A 17,750-nucleotide genomic window follows, 5' to 3' on the forward strand; every position below is an offset into this window, starting at 1 on the left:
CAAGATAATGAGTTAATATTACAAAACTTTGTTTTTCTCTTAAATATGTTTTGCTCTACGGCAGTGATCACCAAAGTGCGGGTGGCGACCCCACGTGGGGTCGCCTTAAATATTTCTGGGGTCGCCGAGTGCCCATCGTTGTCTTTTCTTTTATTATTTTCATTATGTGTGTGACTTCTCGGCTTAACGCTAGATATTTCAAACAAAAAAATGAATAACAAGCACGCAGACAGATAATATCAAGAGCAATTACGATCAATCAATTATGACATCATAATCACAAATTTAGTCGGTGTGAAAAACAGCGTTCTATCTGAACTTCTATGACACAAATACACAACAGTGTGCAGTCTGCACTGTTAAGTTGAATAACGCTCAATAGGCTAGCAAGTTTCGATATTTCGAATTGGAGTGACTTCTTTTGTAATAAGGCTATTGCGTAACGACAGTAATTTATATTTTAAAGTAAATCGTTATTATGTCGTTAAATGTACTGTACAGTGGCCGTTGCTTTTAGTGCAAAATCTCATTTTCTAGGCTACCGTCATATTGATAATTACAATTTATTAAATGGCTGATAAACATAAAAGAAAAATATCGTATGATCAATCTTTTTCAAAGCTTTACTTTTAGTGCTATGAGTCTGCTAAATTCAAAGCACCGAAATCGATTAAACGATAAACGTAGATAACACGATTTGCGTTTGAGCTTAAGCAACATTAAGCCACGAATGCAAGATCTCGTTGGAAGGAAGCAGTCGCATTTTTCACACTGATCAATTATGGTTGTTGTTGGGTTCTTTTAATAAATTTCCTAATTTGATAAATATTTTTTTTCGTGTCTGTAGGTGAACATATTTATATAACTTGGGGTCGCGAGTGCTTATCATACGTAATAATATTGTAGATGGGGTCGTGTGCTAGATTGAAGTCGTTTTATTTGGGAAAATGATTCTCCACAGCCGCCCGGCCTGGCGCACATGCGCCGGTGTAGGGATTGTTCCACAATGTGCCTAGAGCCAGACGTGCGCGGAAAACCGTTCTCTGTAATTGCAACGAAACGTCGCGTGAAAGTTTTGGTAAATGACTAGTATCAAGTTCTGAAAACGCGATGATATCAATAAACCCTCTGGCAATGATCTCATACACAACGATGCTTGACTTCACACAGTGCAGATATGAAGCGTAGTTCGTATCTTAAAGTAAGAAAATATGCGTTTGCTGGAGGCGTAGTATGCATTTTGCTGTATTCTGTGTTGAATTATCACAAGATTAAGCCCTATCATCGACTGAAATACACATGGACATCAAAAGACGAATATCTGTCTTCACTTCAAGAATCAATTGCAGTTCGAGGTAAGTGTGAAGGCTCATTCTCAATACTATAGAATCAGTAAATCATAGCAATGTTTTCGTTCCTTTCGAGACATTATTTGCAAGTATGTAGGTAAGAAGGTTTACAACTTTACATGATTCTAATATCAACACGTGGATTTCTTATTATAAAAGGCATTTTATTAAATATATAAATACAGATAATTGAAATCTTAACTCCTAGAGAGAGGACTCGTATGGTGGAAATCAAAATGAAAGTACAGAATATGTGAAAGGGCAGTGGGTGACACATCGACAAAGTTATGTTTGCTATGTGATTTGTGTTGAAACGAAACAGAAGTCTCGTAAAAAATCTATAGTGATTATCGGCAAGCAAAATCAACAGACTTTCTATTTGTGGGAGATTTCTTGCCGCAGGCGTGGATCGAAGTAATGTTTTTGCATAACTACTTTTTCTATTAAAATGCTAAATATAGTTAAATATCACATATGCTCAAATTTTAAATAAATAGAATACCTAAATTCACCATCGCTAGGCAACGTTACTAATTAGTTGAGAGCGAGGCATATTCAGGAATGAAAATTTGGGCTTATTAGTTGACACCGCAAGTACCTGACGAAATTTACGAACGCAACAAACAAAAAGATAAAGATCGTCTCAAGACCAATTGAATATTTTTGGACCAAACTATTTTATCATGTTTCCAGTGCAAGAGAATAGTTAAGATGGTCATTCAAGCTGTACGATCTTTAAGCTGAAACATAATAATTCTATTTTTTGTTATGAAAGTCGTAATGATAGCACTGCACTCAGTTGAGAATTAATTGCTAATTGTCGATAACACAACATCATTCATTCGTTAGCAAATTTTTTCCATCCATATTGGAAAGTAAGGTGAAACTTTTCCATTTTAAATATAACACCATAATAAGTTGCGCGTAATAAGAGCTCCCTTTTCGTCGAAACTAAATATCGAAGTATTGATCGCTTGAACTCTGATTGTGCGTAGTTTTTTAATACCATAGTTCGTCATAATTAATATTTGTGGACAACTACTCTTTTTTAATCATGGATCGTATTGCAGATGGAGACTGTAAACTTCCCGACGCCGTTATCAACGGAAAACCGTGGCAAAGTTGTTACGAAAAAATTGAATGGATGAAGGAGTTGTGGCAGTCGGATGATTGCTACGCAAAACACGGTGTCAATGGAAGTATATGTTCAATTTTAGAATATTTATCTACGAAGGAAAACTACTGTCCACAAACTATAAAAGAATCTAAAACTCAATCAGAAGGTAATATATTTGCAGATAGGGTATAAATAAATAGGCTTACCATGCGTCCCGTTTTAGGCGGGACAGTCCCACTTTTTTACGTTTTGTCCTGGCGTCCCGACCGGTCAGCCAAAAGTCCCGATTTGGCGTTCAGCCAGTCAGCATAATACAAGAACAATAGCAATTGTCATGTTCTCGATACTGTTGTTGCTGTGCAGCGTACCGTTAGCCTATCTACTGAAGGCGGATGCGTGGTTTTGTTTGTTTCGTTGTTTTCAGCTAACATTAATTGCTACAATTTGTTACGTGTAAACCCCGTAAGCCAAGAGGCTGCTTAACGTAAACTATTTTTTAAACTGAAACCGATATTTAGAAAGACAGCGCATGAACTCTCGATGACAATATGGTCAAGAAAGACAGCCGGAATGGTTTTAAATGTAGGCCCCTAATGTAAAATCGATAAATTTAAAGGAGAAAAAAAAATCACAGCTATGGTCTTTGGAGGCATCCCGCTTTGAGGTCACAAAAATATGGTAACCCTATAAATAATGTACAATAAATTAAAATGACATTGACGAGATTGTTGTTGTACCCAACCCATTAAAATATGACATTATTTATTTATCTTGTTATGTTACTTTTTCTTCATTCAGAATTGTCTAATTCTGTATTTAGCCTGTTGAAGCAATGTATCCATTTTTTAAATTCATTGTACAAAAACAATGAAAATGTATACTTTAACTGAGATAACATCCAGAATTTGAGCACTTGTCATTTTATACTTGCAAGAGTAGGTGTTATGCACTTGCTTGGTATAATGGTATATTAGGCTTGCACGTAATTTACGGATTTACGGAATTACGGAATTATTTCGAGTTACGGAAGCGAAGTTACGAATTACGTAAAGTCGTAAATATTGGTCGAGCGCTTTCGCGATTGAAACGAGCTCTCTTCAGAGCAGTCAATTCCGTCGATTGTAAAAAATTAAAGTTTAAGTAAAAAAAGTTAGAGTTCCGGTATTCGCAGCCGTTTTTCTCTCTCTTGTTAGGCAGATGGGGAAGGGATAACGCGTCATTTACTAACCTATTATCAACTTATCTAGGATGGCCAATGTACATATTAACCGTAGATAAGGAATAGAATTGTGTTGAGACCGATGGACGTCAACACACCTGGTTTCAACTTCTTCGGGTGAAATGACTAAAGAGATCAGCTTATAAAACATGGTCTATTTGTAAATGCCGTGATAATTAATGTCGCGCTTATCAAGCAGCAATATAAAGACGGAAGAGAAATTGCGTAATGAACCAACGCAACTTAGTCTTTTCGGCATCGGTAAAGCGATTGAGACGGCAGAGAAACAACAATACGACAGGATTTCCCGTGTTTATTCTGCGCGAGATCCATTTTCTATTACAAAATCTTGATGTTCTGTTACCGATTTTACGTTATATATCTGTCCGGACTTGGCATTGCTCAATATGTTTTTCACAATGCCTCGCAGTATGTCGTCCAAATATGATTACCTGTCTTTACCAAATGCGGCAACTTATTTTGATTTATCGTCGACTCGAATATCACCGGCACTCGACCAAACTTGTGTCAATTTTGGCAAATAGGATTGTCGACTTGAGTTAGAAAAATAAATTAATATTTTCATGAGTGCAAAATAAATGTCACAAAATGCATTGTTTTGCGATATAACTTTGTATTTTCGGAGAAGGCATGTCATATAAGTACGGTAATTTAAATAATGCGCATATAATTAATATTTGATCTAAATTTATCGCAAATAATGTTATAACTTTTAGGCCGCGAAATGATTTAATGTAAAATGAAGCATGGAATTCGGAATATCGTCAATAAGTCGGCATCAATAATTATTATAAAATGCAAAGTAAGTAGTAAAGTCGGATATTGTAAAAAACGGTGAAATAACAAGTCTTCGTCGCGAGGCAAGCGAAAGTATAATCAAACAAGAGAATACGCTTGTAGTTGATTAATAAATTAGCAACCCGGAATTTTTATTTAATACGAAAGTCGTATTAATACGTTAATACGATTTTAAAAAAGTGAACTATCGTTTCTTAAATATATTACCAGTGTTGGTAATGATAAAATTGATCGCATAAAATTTGGTGATGAAGTGGATAAAAAAATCAAAGCTAATACAAAAGATAAAAATCAGAATAAAATTATTTTGAATTCACTCCTTGATATTTGTCTTTAACATCTGTCGCCGGCGCGTAGTACTGCCGGGAATATGAAAACCAAACTTCTATGTCCTATTCGGAATAGAAGTGGATTAAATTGGTTGTTATGATAGGTTTAAATGTGTGAAAAAAATATCGCAATTACGGGGTCATTACGTAATCGATTTGGCCGTAATTACGGAATTGATTTTTGTCAATTACGTGCAAGCCTATGGTATATGTATATATAAATGAATGTGCCGCGATTCTAGATTTCTAAATTTGCTTTACACTAAACTACAGCGCCATATAAAGCCGTTCCATAATCGACACACGGTCAAAACAATCAGGAAATTCGTTTGTCTTTACTATAACGACTTTAACGACAAATCCTTTTAAGATGATTTCACTTCTACTGCTCTCACAACTCCAAGGAAAAATCTCACCGCAATCATTGACCTTTTTGAAGGAAATGAAGATTTTACTTGGATGAAAAATAGAATTGCATCAATGGAACAACTCTGGATAAAAAGCGCTTCGACATTTTTTCAAACAAAGCTCAAAATCCCTTTGCATAAGAAGAAAATTCATGTGCATATTGGATTAATGGATCTTGGAATCGGAAAAAATGCAATGAGTGGTGGACCCCTAGGAGAATTAGTGCAATGGAGTGACTTGATATCAAGCTTGTATATTCTTGGCCATGATATAGTTATCACTAGCACAAAACTTGAGCTTTTTTATGCATACACTGAATACAAGTTTAAAAATTCGAACACCGAATGCTCAGTTCTTTCCAGTCACTATGCGTTTCCGTTCGATATTGTGTATACCGATGTACGGGGATATAAACTTTTTGCAATGAAGTTGCCAAAATTTGCAGCAATAAAATGCCGATTTCGCATATTAGACAGTTTTGGGACGGAAGCCCAATACAATATGGAACCAACAAGTAAAGTTAATCCTTTTGGTGGTTTGAATCTTCATCTGAAACAGTTCAACACAATGTATCCTCACACTCCCGACAATACATTTCTTGGTTTTGTGGTGGAGAATCCTGTTTTAAATGATGTCAATTTACATGAAAAACGAGATATAGTATTAGTATATGGCAAAGATGGTAATTTTTGGGCTGGATTAAAACCGTACTTGGACGTATTACGCAGATATGTATCTGAAATTCACGGAACTGTTTCAGGGCATACGAACGATGTGCCGTACTACGTCATCAATCATGGCATACTTTCTCTCAATGAACTGTACAAGCTTTTGCAGAGAACAAAATATTTTGTTGGATTAGGCTTCCCCTTTGAAGGACCAGCTCCCTTGGAGGCTATAGCAATGGGAGCAGTATTTTTAAATCCAAAGTTGAATAAGGTTAATAGAAGAAAAGCGAATGAATTTTTCGAATCAAAACCTACTAACAGGGCATTAACATCTCAAAATCCGTACGCGGAAAAGTACATTGGAGAACCACATGTCTACACATTGGATATATCAAATGAACAAGACGTTCTGTCAGTACTGAATAAAATTACTAGTTTTAAACAGCCTATGCCATACCTTCCATACGAATTCAGTGCTGAAGGAATGCTGGAAAGAGTATCTATTCATATTGAGAAGCAGAAATTCTGCAGTTCAGTCAAAACATGGCCGCCAATATCTTCATTAAAAATAGCTATCGCCGATAAAAGCAACTGTGACGACGCGTGTATGAGAATGGAATTGATTTGTGAACCAGAATATTTCCCTTTCATCAATACGCCAGACACATTTGAAAAAGTTGGCATGCCATGTAAACACGAACATTATACCAATATGCCTTTCATGGTTTACCCAGCATATCACGCTCACGATGCAGCATGTTGTTTTCAAACATCCAATTTACAGTTCAGCTGTTCGGAAGAGAACAGAGATTTTGTAAGGTTGTGTCCATGTCGGGATTATATAAAAGGACAGGTTGCTTTGTGTAGAAATTGCACATGAATAAAATATGGTCATAAGAACAGTAGTGGTGGATATATGAATTGTCATCAGAATGAACTCTTCCGTATAGGGATATTGCACTGCGATATTTACCATATAAAAAGCGGGTTTACTTTTTATGGCAGCTACACAATTCATCGATGCTCATCAAATGGAGTGGTTAATTCACAAGCACAGACCACCAATAAATGTCTATATTGGACATAAAATTCAAAATAGGTACATAATGTATTCCAGAATTAAATACAACGTTTGAAATGATCATAAGTGTCACTTGAGTTTAAAGCAATTTGAAACACTTTATAAAACATGAATTATTTATTTTGTGGGAAATATTGCATTTTGATGGTATTTATAACCAAATCCCGATACGCTTTTAAAGTTTGATGTACCAGATTTATCGTAAACGAGAACAAAATATTTCAATGTACACCACAGATTTCCACGTTGAGTAAATAGAAATTTTAAACCATGCCCGATTCATATCGATACAAACCTGTATTGCTTTTATGATGCAGTCAATGGCAGTTAAATATTGAAAAGTTAGTTCGTAAATCTTTATATTGTAAATTGGCCACAACTCATTTATTTATATGCAAATATAATATGAAATAGTGCAATTTTACTTTTTTTCAAGCTAAATTTTCAGTACAAAAGTAAGCGCTGTTGAATACGAATAGCTCCGCCTTTTCTGCCTGTGGTATTTTATATTCTGTTACATAGTATTCAAAAAATGTGATCTTTTTCAGCGTCCACATTAAGTGAGTAATATAATGGTTTTGAGCGAGTGTATAAACCCCGGTCGGATAAAACCTTTGACGAAATCTCTTCTTAATTAAACCATTTTGAATTTTTAAAGATATCTAAGACAAAGTGCAAATACATTGAATTTTATATTACAAATATAAAAACGAAACATGCATACCGATTAAAAATAATAACAGAAAAGTATTTTTAAAGTCAATTTAGTTGGCGATGAAGCTAACTTTGTTGGTTGAAAGATCTCTGGTTCAGCCTCCATCTCCTTACCCAGGTTGCAAAGGGTAGAAATGTCAGCAATGTTGTGAGGTTAGTTAAATCATTGCCTCGACTCAACATTATCAAAGACTCAAAGTGGGTCATCTAAAAGTGACCTGGAATCGTGCTCAGCCAATCAAGTAATTGATGTTCATATCATAGATTGACTCGACTACAGACTCAGATAGGCCATGACTCGACCAGACTAGTTATTTGGGATTTAGGGGCTTCGTCCCAACACCGCATATCATTGCCGGGGCTCAGCTTATCACGTAGTAGATTTGATCGCACTATTTTGTAAAAAGCAATGTGATCATTTTAAAGAAAGTATATTAATAATGAAAGAATGCAGAAAATACTTTACGCATGATATCGCATTATCAAAAACAGTGCAAAAAACGCAACAGTGCAAAAAATTAGAGCAGACATTTATAAGGTTGGAGTTGGAAACAGGACACGTGAAGACGAATAAGTTGCTTTTAGACATTGCATGAGCCGGAACCAAAAACTAAACAATGGCTTTTTTTTAATTGTTAATCAGATCAATTAGAGTAAAATATAAATACCATCTCGAGGGAAAGGAAATATTTTTTACATTTTTTCTCACAGCTTTGTAATTATAATGTAACAGTAACAACTGTGTTATTAGAAGTGCTTTCGCTAGGCAGCAAACGCAATCATAAAATGCAATTGCTTTTACAAAGTGCAAAGATTTGGAAACGAACTGAAACAAAATTTAGAAACAATAAGATATTTTAGTTATATTAATGAATTTGTAACTGACACAGTAAAGTCGCGATAAAAATTCACTTTAAACCACAATCTCTACATAACGCAACTTGGCCTTTTCTGAAGTCTCTACAAGGACAAATTCGTTGCATATTTAAATAATTACCGGCACAGCTGAATAAATAGGAATTAGATTGTAAATAACATATACCATTATTTTTATCATATGCCGGGTAATCCAACTCTTGAGTTTGTAGATGCATAGTAGAATTGCATATAAAACCCAACGCTCCAAAAGCTTCTTTTCGGTTAAGAATAGGAAAGAAGCTAGGTTCGCATATCAGGCCTTCTTCGTCGCAAACCTCATTGCAACTCTGCCATTTCGAATGCGTGGAAACTCGTGTGCGTAACGCTGACAAGGGTGGCCAACGCAGTTTTTCTTCGAGATCCGGAGGATAAGGCACGTTCACACAGAACTGCTGTCTATCAATTTGCACACTTACTCGTTCAAGCATCCCTCGAACAGAAAACTCGTATGCTAAATAATTTCCAGGATGGGATGAATTCATTATTTCTGACAAGGCAGCGCGCAAGGCGGTTTCGTCTTCTATATTCACAGTGTAAACATGAGGTTTGCCAATGAATTTCTCTGCGTATGGATTCTGCGAAGATATAGCTCGCTTTGTAGGCTTTAGTTTATAAAAGTCATGGTTCAAGAAAGAAATGGGGGTAGAAAAGTAAGGATTAAGAAAAATAGCACCTTTTTGTATTGCTTCCAATGGTGCAGGGCCTTCGAAAGGAAATCCCAACCCAACGAATATTTTAGTCCTGGCCAATAGTTTATTTAATTCAGCACGGCCGACAATTCCGTGATTTATAATATAAGGTCGCAAATTTTTTGGCTCATGCACGGTGGCATGTACTTCAGAAACATATTCGCTGATTATATCAATGTATTTTTCTTTATCTTTCCAAAAGTTTTCTAGTTTACCGTAAATCAGCGCAATATTTCTCTCATAAGAATCCGATGCATTTACATTCATAATGCTTTCTCTCGTCTTTGCAAATTCAGTAACGAAACCCAGAAATGTATTATCGGGAGTGTGTGGAAACATAACATTAAATTGCATAAGGTTCAGATTTATACCACTGTATTGCGATTTTGGAAGTTTTTTTGCCTCTCTGTACGGCGGGTGATTAAACATTGCCTCCGTACCAAAACTGTCAACAATTCTAACTCGACATTTCAATGGCTGGGCCTTACTTTCTCCAAGCAAGTGCAACCATTCCTTGTACCCTCTTATGTCAGAATATATGATATCAAATGGCGGCTTTGCTGCTTTATTAGAAGCCAATGGGGGACATGGTGATCCGTCCCAGGCGTTCATGTAATCTTGATAAATAAACGTCAACTCGGGCTTGGTCTTTGTAACCACAATATCGTGCCCCATTATAAACAAAGAAGCAATCAAGTCACTCCATTGTACGAGTTCTCCTAATGGCCCACCTTTAAAAGCGTCTTTACCAATTCCCAATGACATCAATCCAAGATGAATATGTATTCTTTTACGAGCTGTTGGTGTTGACCGTTCGTTGAACAGTTCTTTCGAATTTTGAATCCAAAGTTCCTCCATATTTTTGATGCGATTTTTCATCCAAGCGTAATCGACAATGTCGGAAAATTCGTTATATAGATGTTGAAAACTTTCACGCGGTACAGCAGCAATGCCTGGGTTAACATATTAAAGACGAGATTGAGTTTAAATAAGTTCAAGTTTGCTCGCTTTGTTCCAGATTAGAGCTTCTTCAATTGTGAAGTCGAAGGAATGATGATTGACGATAATTAAGCAGTTTGAGATATAAGTGTATGTGCTTTGTTACTTCAGTTGTTTCCGGGTAACTAACTTTGACCTATCCCTGAACAGATTCAACTTGCGGCTTACAGTATATACACGTTTTTTGAAATGTAAAATGTTTGATATAAAATGGCCAACATCACCAATTTATAACATGTAGAACGATCTAAAAAGTTTTATTGTGTTTTTAAAATCTAATGTTACGCAAGGCATTCCATGATAGATTCAGGTACTTGAGGTTTTGTGCTATGTAACAAATATCGTACGCGAATTATACCGTACAGCAGAACAAAAGTCCTAACTTTCTGCGAAAAAGACTTCTTAAACCACCAAGAAATGCATATACGCAGCACACGTTTTAACCAGAAATTCAGAAAATTTCAAAACGAGTTTAATATCCAATATATACCGATATGCAGATTCTAATTTACCTTGCGCATAGGATTCCGCCAGTTTCGGTATTCTTGTTTTAGTCTTAACCGGTGGGCAGTGTTTTTCTTCCTGTGACAAATACTGAAGAATTGTGCATGGGTCTCCATTAACTCCATGTTCTGCGTAGCAACTATGGCTTTTCCAGTTTTGTGTCATCCATCCGTACTTTTCAAGGCAGTTTGGCCAAGGCACACCGTTTCGTACAATCCCTGGCAGCTCACATTCGGTCATATTTGACTCTGACTCCGTGGTGGTCAATTCTGTTGTAGCAGTTGTGATGACAGGTATCACTGTGGTATCTTTACTTGAAAACATCGATGTAGTCGTAAATTGTCTTGGTGTATCTTTGGAAAACAAAAAAAGAATTAGATAATTCCTATATATATATGATAATGTCATAAGTGTGTAAGTTTTTTTTGAAAAATAACTGTACCTCAACACCTCATTGGGTTGTTTACTTAATACACGATATGCATTCCAGCGTTGCTTATAAACGCAATTTTGAACTTTGAAATTGCGTTTGAAAATTGAAATACTTAACTAAATTTGGATGAATTGCAAACTTTGAGAGCGAAATGGTAATGGTCTATAGACTCTATGTGATTAAACGACCTTCTTATATATACCATTGTGCTCATTTTCAATATTGCTGTCGAAAACAGATGATTAATTATGCTAAAAAATATGTTAACAGTGTTTTGTGAACGCATTTTCCTGTGTTATTCTTGTGGGTGGACTTTAACCGTTTTGTAATCAAGTAAAATAAATAGCAAAAAGTATTATATTTCAGTTGCATTACACGGTCATATATATACACGATGTTATCGAGATTCACTAATATCACATATCAACAGCTCAGATCAATACTTATTAAAATAGTGTCTTATTTTACGAGCGTTTATCATACATCGGGATCCTTCGAGCAAAGGCTTTTGAAATATCCCACAGACATGGAGATTTGCACCAGGGTTCGGGAAAGAATAATAAATGCTTGGTAGTTGTACTATAAAAATGCATTGCCTATGAGAGCATTGGTCGTTGACAGCAGCAAACAGAAGGGGGAGAACCTAGTGACAAATTTACTTATCACACAGACATCTGACAAAATATCTAAACAGGAAATCATCTTTCAGAACGCGGAGCTTATGAACACCTCCAGTAATCATAGTACGACACGATTCACAATGATGGCAGCATTAAAGATTTTATAATGGCAGCATCGCGATGGCGAAGACTCAGAATTCAGGAAGTTGAACTTCCGTGTTCTGCTATGTACAAACTGGTATAAACAATGTTTCAAAGGTTAATAATATTTGACCCGTACCGTGTTCGTGTACCATAGCTGAAGCACCTGCGATTGGTTTCTTCTCGAAACGCTTTGATCTCGCTGTATATGTTCCTATGATGATCAGATGAATGATGCAGAAAAAAGCGAAAAACATGAATAAACGTTTCCATCTACGCGGCACCATTCTGGCCATTAGAGATTTCTTGATACTGAGTACCGGTACCTGAGGCGTCACTTTACTAAAAGATGTCAGGCGTAAGTCATCACCACGCCATGCACCACAGTGCTTCCGGTTCCATTTGAAACAATTAGACAAAAACGTAACATTGTTTTCTTGCTCAATAATCAATTTTAGTTTTCATATATTATATATATACATAGATCCGATAGAGAATTCAATCTAAAAACATGTTACCGTGTTATTATACCATTTCATGAAAATGTTGCAACTCTAGAGCTTCAACAGTTCCAATATAAGCATTTTAATAATACTCATATAGCTAATGTCAATTGATTGAATTTTTTTACATTTGAGCTCTGGTGGGTCGCTTATAACTATATATCCTGCTGAGTGTATAACGCTCGCTACAGGTATGCAAAACAGAAAATGTGAGAAAAAAAGTATTGGGGATAATGTTGAAACGATCATTAAATCGTAGATTGAATTTGAAGCATTAACATATCAGCCTTTCTTCGCCGCCAATACTCATCACGGCTCACCCCAAATTCAAAAAAAAAATTCCCCTTTCAAATAGCTTGAGCACAGGTGTAAATTTCACTTATAACTTAGACACATTTGTAAACTCATTTGAAGAATTTGTAAGAACTCAAATCTACTGAAACTACTTTCACATTCTTGTCAATACTTTACTTTCAGACGCGTCATATCATAATATATGGGAGAAATATGAAAATTCTATCCTCGTATTTTCGGCTATACAAACAGATTATTCAAAAAATGGACGTCCAAACGTTTTATTTACACTACTCGCCTTGTGTTTCCAGCAATCTGCTTTGCGGTTCAGAGAATAAAACGTAATTGTCCAAATAAATGGCCATAAGATGAGTGTTTGAGCTTCGGCAATAAAAAGGTATCCCATGCTTCGTTGTAAGATAAGAAGGTTGAACAATTGCAAATAGTATTTCTAGCTATAACTAGAAATTCGATAGACTCCACGTGGTTTTTACTCACCTTTTTGAGCTTAATTCAAAAACTCCTAATACAGATTCGGATTTCATATCGGCTACATACGTTTTCTCGAGTTGAAATTTATTACGCGAGTCATTTTTACGAACATGACCAAAAACTCGTTTCCGGAAATCATTAAATTGCGATGGCGTCACACAAAAACACTTACACATATTATAAAAAATTCCCGATAATAATACCTAATCCTGAATACCCAAATCCATTCAACGAGACTATCCCTGGATTAGGTCAAGATTCGAATCATAACCTCGTCGTCTGTTTAGTCATACATCACTGCTTTCCTATCCGAATACTTGTGCGAATATCACATCAAAAATTATATACCCGAAATTAAAAGTTGAAATCCCTTTTTGTGGTCAGAGATACGAAAATTAAATTCTATAATTTAATATCAAATCTAAAATACCGAATTCGATTCTGTCTAATAGATTTGGAAATAAATTTATAGGATCGTGATGCAGATTATGCTGAAGGTGAGTGCCGATTTTTAAACTAGTACCGCATGCTGACTTGGCTTCAACTTTTTCGTTTTTAGTCGGTATAGATATAATAGTTCCTACTTCCTATTACTGTTCACACCTAAAGCCTGTGTGAAGTTCAAGACACGATTTTCATTTGCTACTCCAATCAACCATATATATATACTAAAAATGTATTTTGTAAATTATACTCGGTGATTATCTCGGTTCGTCATGCGACGAATTGATTTAAAACTACGTCGAATTGTTCTTGATTATTTACGGGAAGAAATGAAGGAACATTTTCATATGAAAACATAGAATTCATTCTGTTTCATATAATACCAAACATGATAATATTTCCTTCAAACGTGAAGACTTGCGGGTATTCACTCTGTCACAAATTCACGGTCATGTTAATTATTAAGTTCAATTTGGAATTATTAGAGAATCGTTATAAAATATTCTGTTTTAACATGGTAATTCTATTGTAAATTGCCAGTAAAAATTGCAAAAAAGACCAATAAGTACAAGCCCTTCTTGTAAGGTCTATGTTACAACTATCTATAGATGTATATATCTATCTATATAGATCGACGCTTGGCCACATATAGTTCTTCCCATATTTCACCGTTTCGAAATTTTTGATGCATAAAATTCGAGTATTTCCGCGAGTTGACACGTTTACATCTTCAAAATGCCATGTTGTTTAAAAAAGTAGTCGTAGCTGATTTTACTAGCCTAGTATTTGGGGTAGTTTTTCAACTTGAACTCTTTCTCAAAAAAGCAGCGGTTGAGTGGTTCGGTTTATACTTACACTTTTGGAAAAACAAAAACTGACAAAAAACTAGATTACGAATACCACTCAACGTGTAAAACATGCATGAAATCTTACTCATTTAAAATAGTAACGCTGCTAATATTATTCATCGTTGACTTCTTACTCATTAGCCATTGTTACGGAAGTAAACGAGGAAGCCAATTCTCGGTGAAACAGTTCGAGAAGCCGGCTAGTTTTACATTTCATCGAATTCTCCATACCTCGCATATACTTCTATAATTATTCAAAATTTATCGGCTAACTTTGCTCGGTTATTGACAGTTTTTGCCCGTAACCTATTCTTGGCTAATGCTGCGTGACGTCGAAACACGTTATTTAGGACCTAAAATGATCCGTTCGAAGCCATTCTACTATGCCCATAAAAAATGCACGCATCCATGCGTGAACTAACCACCATTTAATTTTAGAATTGCCATTTGTGCGTGGTTGGGATGACTTACATAAATGCAGTATAATAGGATGAATTGCGCAGAAAGAATTCCTGTCTTCGTATATCATTTTATGAATCACGTGCAGGTGATTGTTCGAATGACGTCGTACTCAGAAGCTAAAATCAAGTAAAATAGTAAATGACATACAACACACGCGGAAACAAAATCTTTCTGAAAAATACTGTACATAACAAGAGGGGGCAATTGAACAGCATCATTCAAACTCCCCTATTAAACGACAAACCTAAAGCGCATCGATATAAAAAGTAAGCTTCCAAGTATGTAACTAAATCCATACACGCATTGGGTACGACAAATTCATTTCAAATGGTACGCTCCATTCATTTGGTATAAAATCCATTATATACGGTAAGAAACTAACAAAGCAGAGCTATTATATTTCTCGGCGACATCAGGTCACCTGAGCACAATTCTGTCTCAACGCGGAAGTACTGTGATTAACAAACAACCGGAGCAATGTGTTGCCGGTTATTGGCTGCACGGTTAAATCATATTATGCAAATCATAACACTAAACATGGTCTATGGTGAATCAGATACTTCGAAACGGGATTTGGAGAGGAATACTCGGTAAATGCAACATCAACAAAACCACAATAATACAACAAAACGAAACCACTAATAATAGATATATTACAAACAGAAGAACGTCGCGTTACATTTTCTGCTTTATATTCACATTCATTGCCAGAAAGGCGAATCAAGCGTTTGAGAGTTTATGGGCATACCGTTTCGACTACATTTGCCAGAAGTAGTTCAAATTGCGCATTTAGAAATGAATAAAGCTGGATACCGGTACCCGATCGAGGACATACGTGTACGTGCGTATTTAGTATCCTTTGAATAAATGTTTTGTTTGTCGTATTATCCTGAATCTTTTTATGCTCAGTCCATACTAAACATGAACTAAATCTTATATAAAATCTAAATATGATTTTTCATATAAATGTACTATATTTAGTACAACGCAAAATACTGTTGCAATAATAACCCGCCTGTAAGTGCATGTATACCGAGCCGCCCCTTTCTTTTAAACTGCGTTGCTATCAACAGAAATTGTCGAATATAGAAATGCGTCTCATAGTCGTGTTATTCTTAATATTTCGGCTAAAAAAATGGACTAACAAATGATGCGTATCTGATTGTTTTCCGCTTATAGGGCCCACGCTTATACGTGATTCAACACAAACTGGTGTTCAACGGTCATTCATCGTTGGCACGGTATGATAAAAAACGTGAAGAATTGGGACCAGGTCAATTTATTACGATAATAATGAAATACCCAGTTACATGGACAACTTTAAAGGAAGTTGGTTGCCTATCTAAATATAAAATAAATAACTGGTCAGCTACGTCGACTACGTCCGTGTACTACGGGACGAATTTCACCTACTAACCCCCACGTTGTTGAATGCAACAACGTAGCTTGTCGACTTATGATAAACAGAAGCTCCTTAAAATTAATTTGAAATACATTGGCTTTAATCAACCTTGCAAGATAACGTTAACGAAATGACAATTCAATTCATTTACCACAGTTACGCGCCACAATAAACTAGTTAGAGAAATGGTGCATGTTTCGTAAATTCATCGTTGATACTATTTACATTGGGCATTCATAGAAGACAAACGTTAACGAATGCTTGAAAAATTAAAAATAATTTTATAATTCTCGTGATACATTTTGGAAGTGTCTACCATCTTGAAACCTAGTATACCTAATGAAGAAAACTAAGTGCCACGCCTAATTCTATATTATAACGTCGTGAGCTATATAATCCACTAGACTATAGACATAGAATAGAATAATTTCAAGGTAAATAAAGCAACCGTCAATTTTAACCAGAATGTATTTTTGTGTGACAAGTGCGCACTATATTTGTCTGGCGCCGTTTTAAAACAATCCCAATTCATCAATATTTCATAAACATATTACAATACAATACAATGAATACATATCCTATCCTTTCGGCTAAAAATAATCTAATAACAATAACAAAAGATGCAAATTAGAGATGGAGGAGGTACAATAATAGCATTCAAATATGCACTTATACATATTTATTTATCATCATTTCTAAATGTTTATAAACCGACAATAAAATTTTTCTGTTGAAATGAATGAGGTTAGCAGCATTCAACCCAAAGAAGTTTTGAATAATGTCATTGCGGTCAACAACGGAAATTAATCATTATGAAATACCATTACCGGGGATATCCGGCAATGGTTGTCACGGTTAATAATTACAATTGATCTGATCGGCTGTGTATAGGTACTGCAGAGATACAGAAGGTATCATCATTTAATAAAATAGATAATTAAATAAGAGAGCAATGCTCAAATATATGGTACGAAGGCCATAACAAAGTGATATCAAATCTTTCACAGCGGCAGTCTCCCTCATTAAAAAACTCCCGACTTCGCTAACCACCTGATCGCTGAAATGCGATCGCGGAACCGCCACATGGAGCGCAATTTTTATTTCGACGACGTCATCACACAAAACTTGCTAAAAAACGAATCCCATAGAGCGCACAGAAGTTTCGAAAAAAAAGTAACACTGAAAATTTCAAAGCAATTGGTCCAGTAGGTAAAGAGAAAGGTGATATTTTCACAACAACAATTTAACAAAACGACACAAAAAGGTCCACTTCGTGTCAAGTAAGATTGGTGGATAA

General features: G+C 35.6%; 2 protein-coding genes across 3 annotated transcripts; one reads left to right on the forward strand and one right to left on the reverse strand.

The window, feature by feature from the left end:
• The first annotated feature begins 912 nt into the window (after window positions 1-912).
• On the forward strand, window positions 913-7,263 carry LOC120342410 (alpha-1,6-mannosylglycoprotein 6-beta-N-acetylglucosaminyltransferase A-like). Of its 2 annotated transcripts, XM_039411227.2 has the most exons (4): window positions 1,235-1,355; window positions 1,558-1,763; window positions 2,420-2,632; window positions 5,204-7,263. In XM_039411227.2, the coding sequence occupies exons 3-4, from the start codon at window positions 2,494-2,496 to the stop codon at window positions 6,787-6,789; spliced, it is 1,725 nt and encodes a 574-aa protein (XP_039267161.2). In that variant the 5' UTR covers window positions 1,235-1,355; window positions 1,558-1,763; window positions 2,420-2,493; the 3' UTR covers window positions 6,790-7,263. The 2 variants fall into 2 exon arrangements, with proteins under 2 accessions (XP_039267160.2, XP_039267161.2); XM_039411226.2 differs by lacking the exon at window positions 1,558-1,763 and having other exon boundaries at window positions 913-1,355.
• A 406-nt stretch (window positions 7,264-7,669) lies between these two features.
• On the reverse strand, window positions 7,670-12,514 carry LOC120342409 (alpha-1,6-mannosylglycoprotein 6-beta-N-acetylglucosaminyltransferase A-like). The gene is made up of 3 exons (XM_039411223.2): window positions 12,148-12,514; window positions 10,823-11,167; window positions 7,670-10,264 (listed from the first exon to the last, which is right to left on the reverse strand). The coding sequence occupies exons 1-3, from the start codon at window positions 12,302-12,304 to the stop codon at window positions 8,613-8,615; spliced, it is 2,154 nt and encodes a 717-aa protein (XP_039267157.2). The 5' UTR covers window positions 12,305-12,514; the 3' UTR covers window positions 7,670-8,612.
• Window positions 12,515-17,750: the final 5,236 nt, after the last annotated feature.

The sequence above is a fragment of the Styela clava genome, chromosome 3, assembly GCF_964204865.1.
Source record: "Styela clava chromosome 3, kaStyClav1.hap1.2, whole genome shotgun sequence".
NCBI lineage: Eukaryota > Metazoa > Chordata > Ascidiacea > Stolidobranchia > Styelidae > Styela > Styela clava.

Coding starts and splice junctions, on each gene's coding strand:
- LOC120342410 (XM_039411226.2), top strand. CDS start 1,178: ATGAAGCGTAGTTCGTATCTTAAAGTAAGAAAATATGCGTTTGCTGGA. Junction 1,356..2,419: donor AGAATCAATTGCAGTTCGAG/GTAAGTGTGAAG, acceptor ATCGTATTGCAG/ATGGAGACTGTAAACTTCCC. Junction 2,633..5,203: donor ATCTAAAACTCAATCAGAAG/GTAATATATTTG, acceptor AATCCTTTTAAG/ATGATTTCACTTCTACTGCT.
- LOC120342409 (XM_039411223.2), bottom strand. CDS start 12,304: ATGGCCAGAATGGTGCCGCGTAGATGGAAACGTTTATTCATGTTTTTC. Junction 11,168..12,147: donor AGCTATGGTACACGAACACG/GTACGGGTCAAA, acceptor TGTTTTCCAAAG/ATACACCAAGACAATTTACG. Junction 10,265..10,822: donor GGCGGAATCCTATGCGCAAG/GTAAATTAGAAT, acceptor ATGTTAACCCAG/GCATTGCTGCTGTACCGCGT.